The 18,529-nt window shown below is 32.3% G+C and overlaps 1 protein-coding gene across 13 annotated transcripts in view; it reads right to left on the bottom strand.

Moving 5' to 3' along the window:
• Window positions 1-18,529, bottom strand: part of Map4k3 (mitogen-activated protein kinase kinase kinase kinase 3) — a 178,123-nt gene that overhangs the window by 36,320 nt on the left and 123,274 nt on the right. For 10 of the 13 annotated variants that reach the window (XR_013429042.1, XM_078029316.1, XM_078029313.1 and 7 more), the window contains 6 exons: window positions 16,525-16,583; window positions 15,147-15,209; window positions 7,491-7,549; window positions 2,352-2,390; window positions 2,078-2,131; window positions 696-738 (listed from right to left, as the gene is read on the bottom strand). Coding sequence is in view for 12 of the 13 variants with exons in the window: in XM_078029316.1 (XP_077885442.1) it covers window positions 696-738; window positions 2,078-2,131; window positions 2,352-2,390; window positions 7,491-7,549; window positions 15,147-15,209; window positions 16,525-16,583 (317 nt within the window). In the remaining variant the exon portion in view is untranslated. Of the gene's footprint in view, window positions 1-695; window positions 739-2,077; window positions 2,132-2,351; window positions 2,391-5,983; window positions 6,017-7,490; window positions 7,550-15,146; window positions 15,210-16,524; window positions 16,584-18,529 lie in introns of all 13 variants that reach the window. The other 3 variants (XM_078029311.1, XM_005324538.4, XM_040271109.2) reach the window with 2 other exon arrangements.

The following is an 18,529-nucleotide window of genomic DNA, read 5'->3' as shown; positions in this document are numbered from 1 at the left end:
ATACATATGAATTTATAAAATAAATTTATATTATCACTATCTTTTAAAAATATTTGTATTTTAGTTGTAGTTGGACACAATACCTTATTTTATTTATTTATTTTTATGTGGTGCTGAGGATCAAACCTGGGGCTTTGCCTGTGCTAGATAAGCACTCTTATCGATGAGCAACAATACCAGCCCATATATTACCACTATTTATATTAATTGATTTTATCCTTTAAGAAACCTATCAATTGCTGTTATTTTTAGTATTTTATGATGATTGTGCTTGGCACAAGGCTTTTGATGTTAAATTTTTTTGAAAGTTACTGTTTTATTTTGTATTTTAAATTTATGATCTTTTTCTGAAAATTAAATATTTGTGAGGATAAATTACCATCCTACTAACTATTTTCAGGGATCAGTTAGTAGATTGCAGATTTTGAGATAAAAAAACATTAGAAGAAACGTGTTTTTCTAGCCCAAGTGAAATAACACTCATCTATCAACACACTTATTTTCACTGTGAAAATTTCTAAGACGTAGAATGAATACTAAATGACAAGTTGGGTATTAACTTAGATCATAGTTAGCAACTTCCTAATTTTTCTTTGTGGGTCATAAATAAAAATAATCTAGTGTAACTACAATACAATATTAAAGTGGCAGAACAATAACACACGGATTTCAAATTGAAAAATAAACTTGTCTACCTTTGGTGGCAGAGGTGGTGGAACTTTTGCTTTCATGGTTGAACTAAAAACACAAAAAGTTTAGAATCAGCACCCTTTATTTTACACATAAATCATCACTAAAATGTAATTATGTTTTCAAATCTATATGGAAGAAAAACCTGCAAAAACAAGTACTATTTTCTAAGATTGTGAGTTTTTACTGAAATATTCTGTGAAATGTTTAAATTATCTTGAATGAAGTATCACTCAGAAGTAATTGGGTAGATATGCCTCTTGGTTTCAAATATTATAACCCAAACTGGAAAAGGTGAATAAAATTCCAGTTTATTTCAATTAAAGGAAAATAATAAAAGAACATAAGCAGCACCTGGTAGAGGAAAAAAATGGTATAATATAAATTACATCATAATCTTGGATTTGTGTTATTTTGTTAGATATAAAATATCTTTGATGAACTTCATCAAAGGTGATATATGTGGCTCTATGAAATGATAGGCAGAATTTGAATGAAGTTAAGATTCATTAAAACTCAGGATAAGTTTCAGAAACAGAAAAAATTAAAGATATCCAGAAAACACCTCAGATGAGGACCCTGAGGCCCAGAGGTTAAGTGACCTGACTCAGAGTCAGATAATAAGGTGAAGAGGAAAAACCCACGCCCAAAAGCTTGTCAGGTGCTCCTCTCTACCTGAAAACTGCATCTTTCTTTATCAAACAAACAAACAAAAATTATTAAATTTAAGGACTAAGAGGTAATACACACATAGTAGTAAAAATATTCCCCTTTAAAAATTCACACATATATCTAAAGTGTTTCTTTGAAACATATTCAATGAAACTGAATCAAACATAAAATAAGCTTCTTTGTAGTTGTAGTAATTATAGCAGCTAGCAATTACTAACTTCAATAAAAAAACTGTTTTTTTCCTAAGTTGTTATTAACCAGTGTGTTATCAACTGGAATTGTGTCTCCCCAAAATTCACATGTTGAAGTCTTAATCCCCAATGTGACTGTACTGGAGAAAGGTCTTCTAGGAGGAAATTAAAGGAAGAGATATTGCCCTCCTCCCTCAGATGTGCACACTCTGAGGAAAGGCCAAGTGAAGATATTGCCAGGAGGCGGCCACCAACAGGAACCAAACTGGCCAGTACCTAGACCTTGAACTTTCCAGCTTTTGAAGCTGTGAGAAATAAACTTTTGTTGTTTAAGCCACCCAGCCTAAGGTATTTGTTTGGGGCAGCCCAAGCTGACAATAATAACTGTGATTGTTGAAACAAAGGAAAGCCTGTGTATGGCCCATGATACTATATTACTAATTATGTTAAAATTATTGTTAGATTTAAGAAATCAGGTCAAATGACCCTTTTTCTTTTTACCAAAGAAGAGAAACAAAACTTACTGTTTGGATTCATCATCATCCCCCTCATCATCTTCTAAGTGTGCCACATGTCCTCTAAAAAAAAAAAGATAATGCCACAGTTACTTTAACGAAGAGCTTAAAAAGAAATTCTTGAAAAGACAGGAAGGGCTTCTGCAAGATAGAATTTTATTTCTATTTCTTTACAGGCTAGAGTAAGTTAGAACAGACTTTTCCACATGACAGACAAGGGAGCAAAATGACTTTACTCATCTGTGACATGAAGTATTTAAAGCTTAACTAAAAATTAAATTACCGCTGATGCAATTCTTCTTCAACGGACTTCAGAAGACTCCTTAAAAGGAAAAACAACAACAAAAAAACTAATGTTAACAAATAAGCAAAGGAATATTAAGTATATATTTTTATCATTTTAACCTTACCTATAATTTTTTTTAAGATTCACTTTTTTACCATTTACTGATAATTTGCTACAATGACAACCTCTGTACCATAAAACAAATCATAGTTAATGAGACAGCTCTATTTTCTGTGCTAATGTCTTTGTAAATGTTAAATGAACAAATTAAATCCTAATGTTTATTGAAAAATGCCAATTCAAACAGAAGACAACTCACCATGAAATGTCACAACAGTACTGACAAAACAATAATTGCAGGGTCATTGTCAGGGGTTTGTTTCCAGGATCAAATTTTACCTGGAATATTATACCTGACACCTGAAATTATATTTTCCTTTTCTTAAAGTAAGGAAGGTGACACACTCTGAAAAAAGTCATGCTCTCAGGCAATCCTACAAAATGAAGCTCAACATGTTGGATCTCTCTGCAGAAGCATGCATGCATGTGATGTGAATACATGAATGTAGTAGCACTTTGCTTTCACGGAAGACACTCACTTACCTGAAGGCTCTGTTCTCCAGTGGTGCACTGGCAAACACATTTACACTTTTGGGAGACTAAGCCTGTATCAGACCAGGTGTGAGGGTTTACCATTAGGAGCAGTATATAAAATTTTAATTTTCAGGAATGTAAGAAAATTTGAGACATTCCTGAAGTTTTCCTTACTTCTTTTCACTGCAAGTTCATGCAGTAATACCACCTACTTTAGAATCTTTGAGCAAAAAAACTCAATAACCTCCTCAAAGCTACAGTTTCTGAAAAATACTGGGGTAAGAGAGGTTAAGCAGGAAATTTACTCTCTCTAAAAGCTATAAGAGTAGTTTCTAATCATGTTTTCCTCCTAATATATGGAAAAACTATCTGTAGAATTATCAAAACATAAAACTAGAGAAACTGAAAAGCATGGTTATCTACTTCAAACAATGAATAAACAGAACAGCCTTTAGCCATATAATATTTTATTAGATCAGCTTAATAACAATATAAGTTTTAAAAAAACAACAGTTATGAATCTAGAATGGAAAATAACATAGAAAAACTAATTGTAAGTTCTATTTTGTAGACAAAAAAATTGATGAACCACAGTCAATACCATATCTATAAAGCTCTCCCAGGGCCAGCTCTAGGATGGCAAGAGCTTCTGGCTAGAAGCAGTAGAGCAAAATGAGGACAGGTTTTAAACCAAGATCTCCTGAATCTAACCCTGCACCACCTTTGAGGGCCATGTGGCCTTGGATGCATCACTTTGATTACCTCATGCTTCTGTTTCCTAATACTTTAAATGGGAATTACAATAGTACTTACATCCAAGTATTTGAAGCTAAAATGAATTAATATAGGTAAAAGCTTAAACTTAAAAGAGTCATTTAGGACACAGTAAGTACTTCATTAGTGTTGTATTATTTTTGACTAAGCAACATTTTTTGAACTAAGTCCAGGGATCATGAAGGTCTCTTAGTCTCCTGAAGGGGTTCTACAAAGTTAAAACTACTTTTATAATACACACTACCTTTCCTACTCTTAGCTTCCCATGAAGTCAAAGATGTATCACGAGAATTAAGCTGTCTTCTATTAAGTCAATGTGGAGATTTGCAAAAAATATAAAACAATGCCATTTTTCCTAATATTACTTTTTTTTCAGAAAAAGTAGCTATTTTTCATTAAAAATGTTAATAATGGGCTTCAACAAAAAGTTTTCTATATTATACTGACATATATAAAATCCCTTATTGCAATAATTCACTGTAGGTTTCATGTGAGAGCTATCAGTGGAGCTATAAAGATGGCACTGGAAAGAGGTAGCATTTGAAATGGTTTTTTAGGATGAGAAATTTTTAAAAATATAAAAAATATGTTATTTAGGATGATATATTATTTTAAAATAAATTAATAAGTATCTTGAAAATTCTTTAGTTTAATTTGCAGTACCATAAATACTGACATTCATAATCCATATAAACAAAAGCAATTTGAAGTTCTCAATAATTTTTTGAGAATAATGGAATTCTGAGTCCAAAGATTTGAGAAGGCTGCTTTAAACTATTTTACCAAATTAAACACTGTCTCTGAGCTGTAGAGTGGGCTTGTCTAGCATTTTAGAAAATGTGAAAAGTATTTTTCTTTAACAGATTTTTTTGAGGTATTTCTTTCTCCAGCAGAGAATATTAAGATTTAAAAATAATCACAAACAGAACTTACTGTCCTTTCACTTTCAGTTACCATATATAATTAAATTTCTACGACACCCTAATCTTTAAAGAGAAACTTAAAAAGAAAGGCTGAGTAAAAGGACTTGGAAAGGCAGCTTAGCCATGGCCCATGACTCATGTTTAGTTTTTATTCACTTATTTTTAAATATCTTACTATATGTTAAGATATTTTGTTAATAAAGTTATAGAATTCATATACTGGAGAAAATGTGATACTGATTTATTAACCAAGAGATTGAGTGCTACACAATAAGTAATGTTACTTACTCACTGGTTACTTATTCACTGGAACTTTTATGAAGTGAAAAAATAATAATAATAAAATTGAATTACTAAGTCATTCTAATTTCTGATGTAAATTTTGATGAAAAGTTAAAAACGGAACAATGTACAGATTTAGTTCACACAGGAGAGGTGTAATACCATCAAACTGTTTAACAGATTTAACTAGCTAAGGAATTTATGCTATAGGTTACTAAATTCTTTGAAAATCACCTAATTGCTTCCAATGTGTATGTAAATTTCTGATTACATTTTAAAACAAGAAACTCCTGATTTCTCTAAAATTGAAGAGTTTTATACACTTATTATTCACTTCCTTACATAATCAATAAGTATTGTAAATAATGACAGCTAGTAAGTGCTTATTAAACCCTAAATGTGCCAAGTACTTTCCAATGACTGTGCCACTTCACCCTCAGCTCTTTATGAGGCAGGTACTATTATAATTCCCATTTTGCAAGAGATAGTGAAAGTAAATTTCTCAAAGTCCAGTGGTTTACAGGAAAAGCTAATTCTGACTTAGGGCTCAGCATTTACTACTACTATACTTAATTGGACCAGGAATTATATAATTCAATTTATTCTTTTCACTCTTACTTATTAAAAGAGACATATCTTTTGTACTTTTGCTCTACATTAAAAACAAAATCAGAAATAAGTGTTTTTTAAAGGAATAATAATTTGTTGATTTTAATTAAATAGACAAGTTGACCCCAGTGAATCAGAATTCAAAAAAAGTGGCAGTAACCCAGTGTTAATTCCTTCTGTTAAAAGGAAACCTCTCTCTGTAACAATTCTAATCAGTTAGTTTCCACATGATTTAAAATAGATAAAAACCCATCAATGGAAATCTGTCTGCCTGATCACCTATGGAGAATGCAGGAAATCTTGTGAATTTTAAAACACTGCCTAATCACAAGAATAAAGCAGACATATAAATACAGTAAGAGAAGTGCTACATCCATGCTCATGTCACATGTATGTATATACCTATACATGAAACACAGCCAAAGGTCAGACTTTTGGCCAACCTACCTTGCCAATGATTCGTTATATAGAATACAGTTCCTTAAGCAGGGATCCAATTAATCAAAAAATGAAGGTTGGGCAAATTATTAACATTTTACCTAGCCAAAGTAACTATATACTATGAATATGACTAACAATAAAAAATTAGGCAATGGGAATTAAGGAATTCAGAAAAGCATTTAGTGATGGGGCATATTATTTTGTATTTTTCAAGTACATAATTTAAAAATATCTTTTAAATAACCAAAAAAAGTTAAATAAAATACTGCTTCCAAATTATTCAGTTTCTTAAGATACACCAAAATTTGCTAGTAAGTCCTCAAAAATCAATGGTCTCATATTTAGAAAAGATAATTTAAAATACATAAAATATTTTGTTTATTGACTCATAATGAGACAAACTATTCTTTGTTGACTAAACAGGAAATAGTTACTATTTGGGAAAACTTAATTTTCTACCAAGGAAATTTTATAGTTATTTTACATCTTAAGAAACATAAAGGCTAAAAATAACAGAAGCTTAATAACATTATCAAGGCTAATAATACTTCTACATAAACCCCTCCTATTTAACTGAAGATTAGTTGAATCAAAATCAATACATTTCTCTAGGTTGTCATTCAAAGTCTTTGGGAAAAGATAGTATATTTAAGTAAAAATTTAAATGTTTATTAAAAAAAACCATGATTATTTTAAACTAAGCTATTTGTTATTAGTCATTATTTCTCAACTGCTTAACTTAAAATGTGGAAACATATATTTCAATTCATCGATATAACTGAAATTATACTTTGAATTCCTAAGCTGTTTTGATTACTACAATAAATATCTGCATTAATGAAAGACTTCCGTTATAAATTAGTTTTTATAATGATAATTAACCATGAATTCAGGAAATGAGAAGGGGAAGGGCAGAGGACAGACTTCCATCTGTTAACTGGTGTAAACTCAATTTGTAAGCTGCCTCTTTACCACTGTGCACCTTATCTCTAAGATGGTGCCTTGTACAGAGTAGGCACTAACTGCTAAATGTATTTCTTGCATGACCTGATAACTTTTAAGACTTCAAGCATATATTTTAACTACTATCCACTTTTTCAAAGACTCTTAACAGCTAAAAAGATACATTTCTTAGTGTGAATAATTCCAGTGTTTTCAGTGGCCAATACATCTGGAGATATAACAGCAAGTTTTGTGTGGAATAAACAGGTTCATTCTGGAAAGAAATCAATTGCTGAAATACATATTTATCTTCAGTTGGATTATATTTGGTTTTCTCTAACAAGTAGGATAAGCACAGTAGCTTGATATAAGAAATTTAAGTTTATCCTCTCCATTATAACAATTATTAACTAAAAGTGACAAGCAGGAAAGCACTGGAAAAAAGTTAAGGGCAAATTACAAAATATATCCACAAGCCCAACATAATTTATTGCCTTAAATATTAAAATATAATATTAAAGGCAATTGAATTATTTGAAATTTAAATTAATTTTTCAAGAACTTTACTTACTTGTTTCCACCTAAAAAGTAACTACCTTGGTGTCCGTGTCCATATTCTAATTGTAGATCCTAGTAGTACAAAATAAAATACATAGCATCAGAGTATTATATTACATATCATGACACACCGTTATATATAATTTTAAAAAGAGAAGCCCCAGACCCTAAATAAATCTGTATTGCTATATGTTCTTAAAAAAAAAGGTATGGTAGGACTTCCAACAATAAGAGATGTGCTTGTTGTCCTGATTTTAATTATTTGCGTATTTTTCTGGGATTTTTTTCTGAATGATATATGCAAGTTTCATTTATGGCTATTGCTACTGTTATAAATATTTAAAAATTAGGTCTTTAGAAAGAAAAAAGCTGAAATGAAGTATTTATTCTCAAGTTATAATGAAGCAAAAATCAAGAAAATAAGCAACAAAATCTTGGTTTGGTTTTGTATACAGCACCTGAAATAATTATGTATATATACACATTCACATATTTCTATTGATGCTTTGGCTGGTAATTAATTTTTTAAAAGATATAAAACTGGGTGTTATTTTTAAAGTAAATCATTTATGCAAAGTAGCACAAGATTTAAACTGCACTGAAGGACTTTTAAAGACTATTTTAAACAGTAAAACAGCAAAATTTTAAGTGGATATTAAGGAAGTTGCTTGACTATTTAAACATTTTCACTGAACTTCACTGAATGCCATGGGCTATAGAGTGTTAAGAATTAAAATTCAAAGGAATGCACAATGATCCTGCTTTCCTCAAACAACTTCTAGAGAAAAAGAAACATGCTTTCCACCAACCATGGAAAGAATGAGGTAAAGTTACCTTTTCTCTCCTTTTAAAAAAAGACACTATTTCAAGCACCATTTTAACTATAAAATAGGGGAACTATTTTAACAGTTTAAATATATTTTACTCTCATTAGAATATGCTGGATGTACTTAAAAGTGCTTTTTATTTTACAAAGACATCAGTTGCAGGATTAAGACTTGATGCAAAGCCAACAACCTCAGAGCAACATTCCAAGGCTAGAGTTATCTGCAGTCTTTTCTATTCCTCCATGGCGCTTAAAAGAGATCTTCCCTAGCACTTACACTGCCTTGTAATCTATTTACAAGCCTATAAAACAGCAGTCAGGCTACAAACTACTCCAAGAGAAAAGGTCAAATCCTCTTGCCTTCCCTATAGCCTGTGGTCTAACACAGTATCTGCAGACACTGTGTCCTGAATAGATGCTTGTTGAAATGCCAATTGTTTATTTTCCTGCACACAGCCAACTTCACTCTTAAGATACACAAATATAATTAGATCACAAAATACTAAGCCTAGGAATATGAGGATTCAAAGTAATACTTTGTATTTAAGAGAAAAGCCCTTTAAAATTTAAGTACTCTAAGACCTGTCAAAAAAAATATATGATGAAAATCTAAATCAAAATCTTTTAGACAAGGCTCAAGTTTTGTCTTCTTCAATATTTGTGTTCTCCCATGCATATTAATCAATGTTCTTACCAGTGACAGAAAAGGTAACACACATTATAAACAAAGATTAGTTAACTGTCATATTGATATTGCATGGAATTCTAAAAAGAAGGGACATTTTTCTCTTTAATTTATAATGATATATCTTAATATGATAAAATAACTGGTATCACAAGGCTGCCTCTCAAGTATTTTGCCACATAATTAAAATGATCATGACATTATACAGCAATCTTTAAACTTTGGTATTAGTAAAGAGAAGTACTAGTCTCTATTAATACACTTCTAAGTTCATTTTCTTCAGGGATAACTTAAGCTCTCTACCAGACCACCAATATCTCTAGCCAATATAATCTCTCAAACCTTTAATCAAATGACAGCTTCCAAAACCACACACTGCACACAGTAGACCTGACTTCTGTATAAACACAGATGTGTTGCAATATCCAGCTCAGCTGTGACAATGAGCAGGCAGGTTGATGACAATGGTTAAAAAAAATAAAATCAATTGAGATCAGCAGTATACTTGGGAAGGGAAAGAGAAGTATATAAAACAACCAAAGTAATATTTCAATAGAAAACTGAGCATGGACTCATATATAGAATAACATTCGGTCCAAGAGAGATGTACACAAATCCAAGTTTGATGATTAAACATGTCAAGTTTTCAAGTCCTACCAGGAAAAGTTGAAAGGGGCTAGTTCTTTACCAACAATTTCTTCTCCTAAAATCAAGTCATGTTATAGCAACCACAGGGCAAAAACAATGTGCTAGCCATACTATCAAGTAAAGCAGCACACTAAATCCTCTTAGTATGTGTCTAATCTCATTTAATGCAACCATTATTTACCTTACAGCTACTATATGACAGGAATTTGGCCAGTAAATCAGACACAGAAAGTGAGAACAAACAAAAGGAAAGAAATGAAAGTAAAACCAGAGCAGAGTTAGTAGTTATTTACATATCTTTAGGACAGTCTAAGAAAGACTTATCTAAAAGGCTTTTCAAAATGGATTTGAAAGCTATCACATGTTGGAAAAGTACTACCAAAAATATGCTTAGAAAAGCACTCAAAGTAACCCCAGATGATGGTAGTGTTTGTCCATCCTTTTAAGATAAGTAAGAATACACTGGGAGCATGCAAACATAAAAAAAAAAAAATCAGTAGCATTAACTAGGCATCAACATATTTATGAATGGCAATGCTTAATTACACAGTAATACCAATAATAACAAAACAGAATGAAAACATGCAACAACCTAGCAGAGATTCAACTTAAAGGCTCAAACAAAAGTTCAAGAAGGTTATTGTAGCACAATTAAAGTAAATTTGGGGTCAGAAAATCCTAATGTCAGTGGTTCACTTTAATGAGTGCAGGAGTATTCCTAAACTTAAGATGGAAATTCTAAGAAACATGGCATGAGAAAGAACTGAAAAAAGAACGAAGGAGATAATGTGGAACACTGGAAAAGGAAACATATGATCAAGAAAATCTTATTGCACTTTTAAAAAAAAGTCCCTTTGGGAGATTGCAAAGTGTATACCTGATGAGAAAACAGCAGGAGTCAATAGAATTGATACAGTTGGCTATAAAACCACAAAAGAAAAAATAATTCAGCAATATATCTTAACCAAGAAAAAAAATGAGAAAAGGTGAGGAGAATTGTTTTCCTCATCAAACAAAAAAAAAAAAGAGAGAGAGAGAGAGAGAGAGAGAGAGAGAAAATTATGGCATGAATAAGGTCATTAGTGACACCTTTATAATGTGAGAGATGATTTACAGAAATAAAGAGGGAGTGAATTTAGGATAATGCAAAGAAGACGGTTTATTTCTTAAAATGTCAGAAAATCAAGTGGGGTTGGCATATTTACTAGTCATGCAGAAATCTAATAAAAGCAGAGGTCCCCCTCTGGGTCTCAAACAGAATACCTGACTTATACTGCAAATTTGGAAAAATATCAGTAAGTTTATTCTTCAGAACAATGGTTATTTTATGTTCCTTTATAAAAATTAACAAAGTATTTTATATATAAATAACTTTCGATATACTTCAAAATACAAAGTAAAACTACGCTTATTAGAGAAAAAATAACATCAACTGTTGCAGATATGTAATACAATCTCAATCTCAAGATAGCACTTCGTAGGTTAAATACCCCCACCCATTTTGGGGGGGCTCTGGGCAAAAGTCTTACTACTTAATTATCACATTACAGTGAGGTATGTTGTTTTTCAACTCAGTCATCTTGCAAAATTTAAAGACTTTTCTTACAAATTATCAATTCTAAATATTAAATTCTTTTCTTCTGGCTTCACATATTTTGATTGCCAATTTTTTTCAGGTTGCTTTTGGTAGCAAGAGAAATTGAGGAATAATGTTTAACATGCAAACTACAAAATAAAAATACTTGGCATTTAAGACTAACGATATGGAACTTTCAAGCAGCAAGTTTTTCAAGAGTAAATGTTTCTTCTAGAGCCCAAAAGATTTAGGACCAATCTCTGGTGCCAATTGCCTATTAAGATAAGAGCCAGACATTTTGGGTTCATCATGTTTTTAGTGGCCAGCAACACATATTTATAAGAGTTAAAATTTCTATGGTTACGCCACACCCATTAGAATAGCTACCATCAAAACCAAAACAAAAGAAAAAAGTAAGAAAATAAGAAGTATTGAGGATGTGCACTGCTGGCAGGGAGGTAAAATAGTATAAACAATATGGCAGTTTGTCAAAAAAATTAAATATAAAATCACCATATTGTCTAGCAATTCTGCTTATAGTTGTATATCCAAAAATACAGGAACTCAGGCTGATATTTGTACATCTAGCATTATTCACAGTAGTCAAAGGGAAAAACATCTCAAGTCCACAGTGGAGGAACAGAGGACAAAATGTGGTATTTAAATACAATAGAAAATTATCTAACCTTAAAAAAGAGTCTTGCTACAATATGGCCGATAAAAGATATTATGACATTATGTTAAGTGAAGTCAGTCAGTCACAGGAGGACAAATATTGTACAATTCCACTTATCAAATGTGCCTAGAGTAGTCAAATTCATAGACAGAGAATGGAATGGCAGCTACCAGGGGATGGGGAAGAAGGAATGGGAATTATTACTTAATGGGTATGGAGTTTCAGTTTGGGAAGATGAAAACATTCTGGTGATAACTGCAATGTGAATGAACTTAATTCTACTGGACTATACTTCTTTAAAAAAAAAAGGTCAAAATGGTAAATTTTATGCTATGCATATTTTAACATCATAAGAAAAAAAAACCCCAATGAGATATTTATGTTGATTACATGAGAAAAACAGGGGTGGGGGCAGACAGACACACCCACATCCTAATTAAAAAAAAAATACAAGAAATCATGAAAATACTGGATAGAGGCAATATAGCACGGGGTTTAGGTTTGGCTAAGCTCTGCTATTCTTAGCTAAAGAATAAATATCAGTTTCTTTGTACTTTAAACCTTTTCATTTGTTAAATAAGGCTAATAATTCAGTCATATGTGACTTAATGACTGGGATATTTCTAAGAAATGTGTCTCTAGGCAATTTCAGATAATTGTAGTACACTTGTACCCACCAAGATGGCTATATCAGGGGGGAAGTGCTGGGGAGTGATACTGACCAATTATGTTCCTATATTATGTGCATATATGGATATGTAAACAAATCCCAACAATATGTATAGCCATAATGTATCAATAATTAAAAAAAGGTGGAAAGAAAAGATGGCTGTTATCACTGGGCGATAATCTCTTGATATATTCTCTCCTCTCTGTCCTGTCTACTCTTCCTTGTTGACCAAAACTGTATTATGAATACATATTTCAAGGGTTTAGGGTGTTTGTTTGGCACATAAAATCCTTCAAATAATGTCAACCTTTGCTATTATTAGAAGTGAGCTTTTAAGGTTGATTTTATAAATCCTAGAATTTGATAAATGTTTCTTCCATCCTTCTTTTGCCAGAACTATCCATGAGTCAATTGTTCCTGAGCCCTCTTCTCTAAAAAGACCCCATCGACTGCTCCCCTGAATCATAAGAAACTCCAGACTACAGGGCAGGGAAGGGTTAAAGGGAAACAGTTATCCTAACTTAGTCAAGTTACTAGGCCAGCTCCACATGTGGACCAGAAGGGAATGTTTTGCAACTCTAAAGTAGGACCTTTCTGGTTTTGTTGTCTTTTCTGCATGGAGAATATTAATAAATACTAAAGTCAACTTAAACTTGATTCTGTGGTCTTTGATTTCTATAACAAATCAACTAAGTGTCATGCTAGCCTACTTACGTCTAATTCTAAAGAAATTTTCAATCCAGGAGTTTCTTGACAGTGTTTTCTTAAGATATTCTATTTCTGACACCAAATTCTCAGTCCTCATACTTCACTACCTGTGAAGCCATGTGACACATCCCTCCCTCTTTTGAGACAGTGCATCTACTGACTCTATGAGCTTTGTGCCTCCAATGGAGGCTCTAGCTGACTGCTAAACACTGACATCACCCCTGTGGTAACCAGTTTTCTGCTTTTTCTTCATTTCAAACTATGGGAATGCATGCAATTTTAAGGTTTCACTATTTTTCTTTAATGATTTATAACTACCTCTGAGCTAATTCCATATATCTAGTGCTAGTATAATAGTTTCTTTTTTTTTCTAATCTTTATTTATTTATTTATTTTAGCTTTCGGTGGACACAACATCTTTGTTTGTATGTGGTGCTGAGGATTGAACCTGGGCCGCACGCATGCCAGGCGAGCATGTTACCGCTTGAGCCACATCCCCAAGCCCAGTATAGTTTCTTAATTTCAACTATTTACAGAACATTTCTTAAAAATGTGGCTGTGCCAATGACTGTTTCCACATTAATCCCCATGAAACACAGGGGGTATCTGTCCATTCCCTTCCTGAAGAATCACTATGACGCCTGCATAATACTGACATCAGTGTTAGTATCTCTCAGAAGCCAGATCTGCCACATTAGCCCCCAAGCACTTTTCCTTCTCTGATACCCATAGTATCTATTATGTCAGTTTGCCCTCATCAACATCTGTCACCTGGTAAAATGCTGGCAAGCCATTATTTATTTTGTTGCATGGCTAAGAGTTTATATGTATATATTTTTTCCCAATAAGATAGCAACTTCCTCCCCAAGAGAAATTACATCTAAAATCTCTTTTATGTTCTATAAATGTTGGAGGGTATAGATTTAAGAACTTATATAAAGAATCACTTTAGGACTGGGGATATAGCTCAGTTGGTAGAGTGCTTGCCTTGCATGCACAAGACACTGGGTTCTAATCCTCAGTACCACATTAAAAAAAAAAGAATCACTTAAGCCAACCAAAATTGAAAGAGGTGTGTTATTAATGATGGAGAGAAAGATGAGAAAAAAAATTCCACTTAAAATGCAGAAATGTGGAATTTGGGAATAACTATGGGGACAACTGGAGGTTCTGAATAGTCACAGAAATAGAAAAACTCATAACAACTGTTAAATGTACTACTTGAATTTAATATTTACCAGGACTAATTTTCCATTTTCCCTTATTTAAAGATAAAATAGAATTAATATTTATAACTTCAGGGATGCTGTATAATCCAAATATTTCTTGAGAAAACTAGATATGGCACAATGCTGCAAAGTTAAAATTTTATCTGAGAATAATTTCTTTATTAACTTAGGGTAAATTAATTTTTTAAATATATTATATGTATAATACATAATATGTGAATATATTATATATTAAATATATGTAACAAATATATATCATATATGACATGATGTATAGTTTTATATATATATGAATGTATATATATATATATATATAAGGATGTTTTTAGTTCATTAAAACGAGATAATCATTAAAACTGAATGTACTTATAGGACATTGTCATTTCTAAAAAACTTCATATTTGAATAAGAAAATTTATTAATGTTTTTCATAAAAAGGAAAAATATTTTTGGTTATTACAATAACGTTACATTCGAATATATATATATTATGTAAATTGTTATAGGGAAATTGTTACATTTCTTAATATATGGCAACTTGCGAAATGGCAAGCTTTAGTTTATAACAAAACTAGACAAAATGTTTGATCTTAAAAAGATATCAAGACTAAAACAATGCTGACAAAAAAAAAATCAGAAGATGAGAAATACCAGATTAGATCTTGCAGTGTAGTATATTTCTTCTGAACTGTCGAAAAAACCATCACTGTCGGGCTGTTCAGCAGAGACCAAAAAACCCAGGTTATTTACACTTAAACTAAAAGCCACAAATTCACAAAGGGAAACTTTTACAAGTGCAGTAAGTTCCTGCTAACACAATTAAGGCAAATGCAAGGTCAAATTACATTAAGCAGCTTCTAAAAAAGCAACATTGCCACAACTTTGCTTTATAATGCAGTTACTAAATTAGTATAGAATTTAAATACATGCAAGGCCAACTTAAAAAGAAACAGAAAATAAACTCAAACTGCCTTAATAAAATACAATTACCATTTATAAACACCATGACTACTCTCTTTTCTTAATCTTCTCCATTCCTCCACATAAACATCAGGCTTTAGTTTTATTAAGATCAGTTGAAGATGTTTTCTTTAATACTCTCTTTCTTCATGCTGGCACAATGAACTCATCAGATAAAGGCTAATGACTCCCTTTTTACCTTTTAGTCAGGTGGGTTAAAATAAGTATCAAATTTCAGAAGAAAGTTCCCATTTCAGTGCTTTAGTATTTATTAACAATTGCTTCCTTCTCATTAAATAGGAAAGGGAAAAAAAAGTAAAATATACACTAGTCTGGAGCTCTGGAAAAATAATTTCTCTAGGATCAATTTTGTTTGTAACAAAAAATAGTATAATATATCTAGATAGAAGCATATAAAAAAATCAAAAGAATCATGAGAAGAATATTCATAGAGTTGGCAAGTCTCATTCATTTAATTCAACGTAATCTACTACATATGCTTTATATTTCTGAGTTTTAGTGCTCTACATGAATTTGACTCTATTGTAATGTTCTAGGATAAGGCACTTATCCTAGTACACACATACACACACGCCTCTCAAAAACTGGAAAACAATAAAAATGAAAAAATAATAAAGGGTCTGCATTAAAAACATTTAATCAAGAAATGAAAAAACTAGGGGCTGGGGATGTGGTTCAAGCGGTAGCGTGCTCGTCTGGCATGCGTGCGGCCTGGGTTCGATCCTCAGCACCGCATACAAACAAAGATGTTGTGTCTGCCGAAAACTAAAAAATAAATATTAAAAAAAATTCTCTCTCCTCTCTCTTAAAAAAAAATTAAAAAAAAAGAAATGGAAAAACTAGTAATTTTTCCTAAAATAATTTTGAAAATACTCAATCTCAGCAACACAGATTTATTTATTCAGAATTTTAGAATTACTTACCATTTTGTTTCCCCAAATGCTTTTGAAAATACTAATAACTAACTTTTTTAGTCAGTACCAATATACCACAAAGTCAAATAAAACATTTATTTTCATTGTTGATATTCCAAGACTATGCTACGTACAAGTTCATGATGTGGTTCTGTCTCCTTCCTTAAGGGTGGATCAAATTTCACTTGGCCAACTGAAAAAGAAAAAAAGTTAAGCCAGATTCATTTTCTATATCCTTAATGATGCAATAATTTTAAAAACCATTCCATGGCAAAACACATTTAATCTACTATATAATGGTCATAATACAAAGATTTAAATAAAGACTCTCTTATTGGATAAAGCCCAAAGAAGTCTTAACTGCTTAAATTAATCTATTAATCTTGGGTCTTTCCATAGTTAAAAAAAAAAAAAAAAAGGTAATGATTAGCACAATTTTATGTATGTACAGTTAGGACCTAATTTGCTATTGTTCTGTGACACAATATAAGAGACAATTTTATCTTGATATTTAGTTGGGTAGACAAAGTTGACAGAGAAAACAAATAGAAACATGATCCCCAGTGGCTTCTGCTGTCCAGCGTTCATTAGTTCGTGTAGTCATTTTCCACAGAGGATCAGAGTTGGTGGGTATGACCAAAAGAGGAGACATAAGTAATGGTTCATCACTTCCAGATAAGGTTTCTGTCTTGGGCTCTCTCTATTGGATCACTTGCACTGGAGGAAGACCCTGCATGAGTAGCCTGAAGGACAGGACATATGGCAAGGACATGAAGCCTTGGCCTAAGTCTTGTGAGCTTGGAAGCAACCTCTAGTCAAGTCAAGCCTTCAGAAGGCTGCAGTTGCAGGTAACATTCTGACAACTTCATGAGAGGCCCTGAGCTGGAACCACTCTAAGCTATCCCTAGATTCTTGACCCTAAGAATTTGTGTGGGACAGTATGTTTTTGCAGTTTAAATAATAAACATGCAGCTAAAGTATAAACCAGCTGGAGTAGACATAATTAACTGTAGTACAGTCACCCTTTTCTTTGCTATTCTAATACCAGAATGTTTCACTACCTTTATCTTTGATTTATATATATTATTATCTGTTTTTATAAGCTGGGTCAAATACTCAAGATCACTGAGATAAAATCAGAGGCACAAATACAAACATTGAAAGGAAGACAAAGAGACAAAGTGCATGTATACAGGTGGCAAAACGAATCCCATTACTATGTACAACTATAATGCACTGATAAAGATATTAAAAAGAGAAAAAAGAGGAAAAGGAGACAGTCACAGTATTCCACAGTTCGACTAGTAAGGGCTTCAGACAGAAACAGCAACTATCAACCAAAGTGAGTGAATTGAGACAATGTTGTAAATGTTAATAGTAAAGGACACAAGATTTGAATATTTAGCAATAGGCATGAATTAAGAAAAGGTTGAGAAACACATCCCTATAATATCCCCATTATACATGCATGTGTATATGTGTCCTTTCTGGCTCTTCATGGCTCAGATCTCAAATTCTGGCCTATAAAGATGAGCAGGCTCTTCAAGAGTAAGTCCTTCAGACATGCTCACACATGAGCACACACTAAAGATTACAAAATAACTTTTACAAGGTATGAAAACTAACATATACTTCATCTTGATCAAGGCCTACTGAACAGTTCTCATCTACCCTTGTCTTCAAACTGGAAAGTGCAATCTGTAGTGAAGTTATATGAGGACAACCCTGTGCATCTGTCCTGTGAATGTGTCTGTTTCTCTTAGTCATCTGTAATAATCCCTGAGTGTGGGGATGGTGTCTTACTAACAGCCATAACTGTAGCAGCAATGCAGAAATACTGCTGTATTCTGCGGATGGAGAATGCATTCCCAGAAAGGGGAGCCAAGTCCCTTGGAGACTCATTCTTTATGCTTTGCAGTCTTCCAGCTACTGTTTAGATAACTGTTGGTCAATCATTCTAAGACACAATGCTGTTTATGTTCTTAATAATGTCAAAACTTCTACCTATCTGTAATTGTCTATTGGTTCTAATCTATTTTTCTACCACCTCTCTGAACATATGTCATGCTACCCATTGTAAATTTGTTATTTTAATAATCAGGGGAAATTTTTGTGAACATTATCACTTGCTGACCCTTC

The sequence above is a fragment of the Ictidomys tridecemlineatus genome, chromosome 12 (genome assembly GCF_052094955.1).
Source record: "Ictidomys tridecemlineatus isolate mIctTri1 chromosome 12, mIctTri1.hap1, whole genome shotgun sequence".
NCBI classification, from domain to species: Eukaryota; Metazoa; Chordata; class Mammalia; order Rodentia; family Sciuridae; genus Ictidomys; species Ictidomys tridecemlineatus.
The sequence above is the reverse complement of the archived record's forward strand: the minus strand, read 5'-3'. Positions and strand labels throughout refer to the sequence as shown.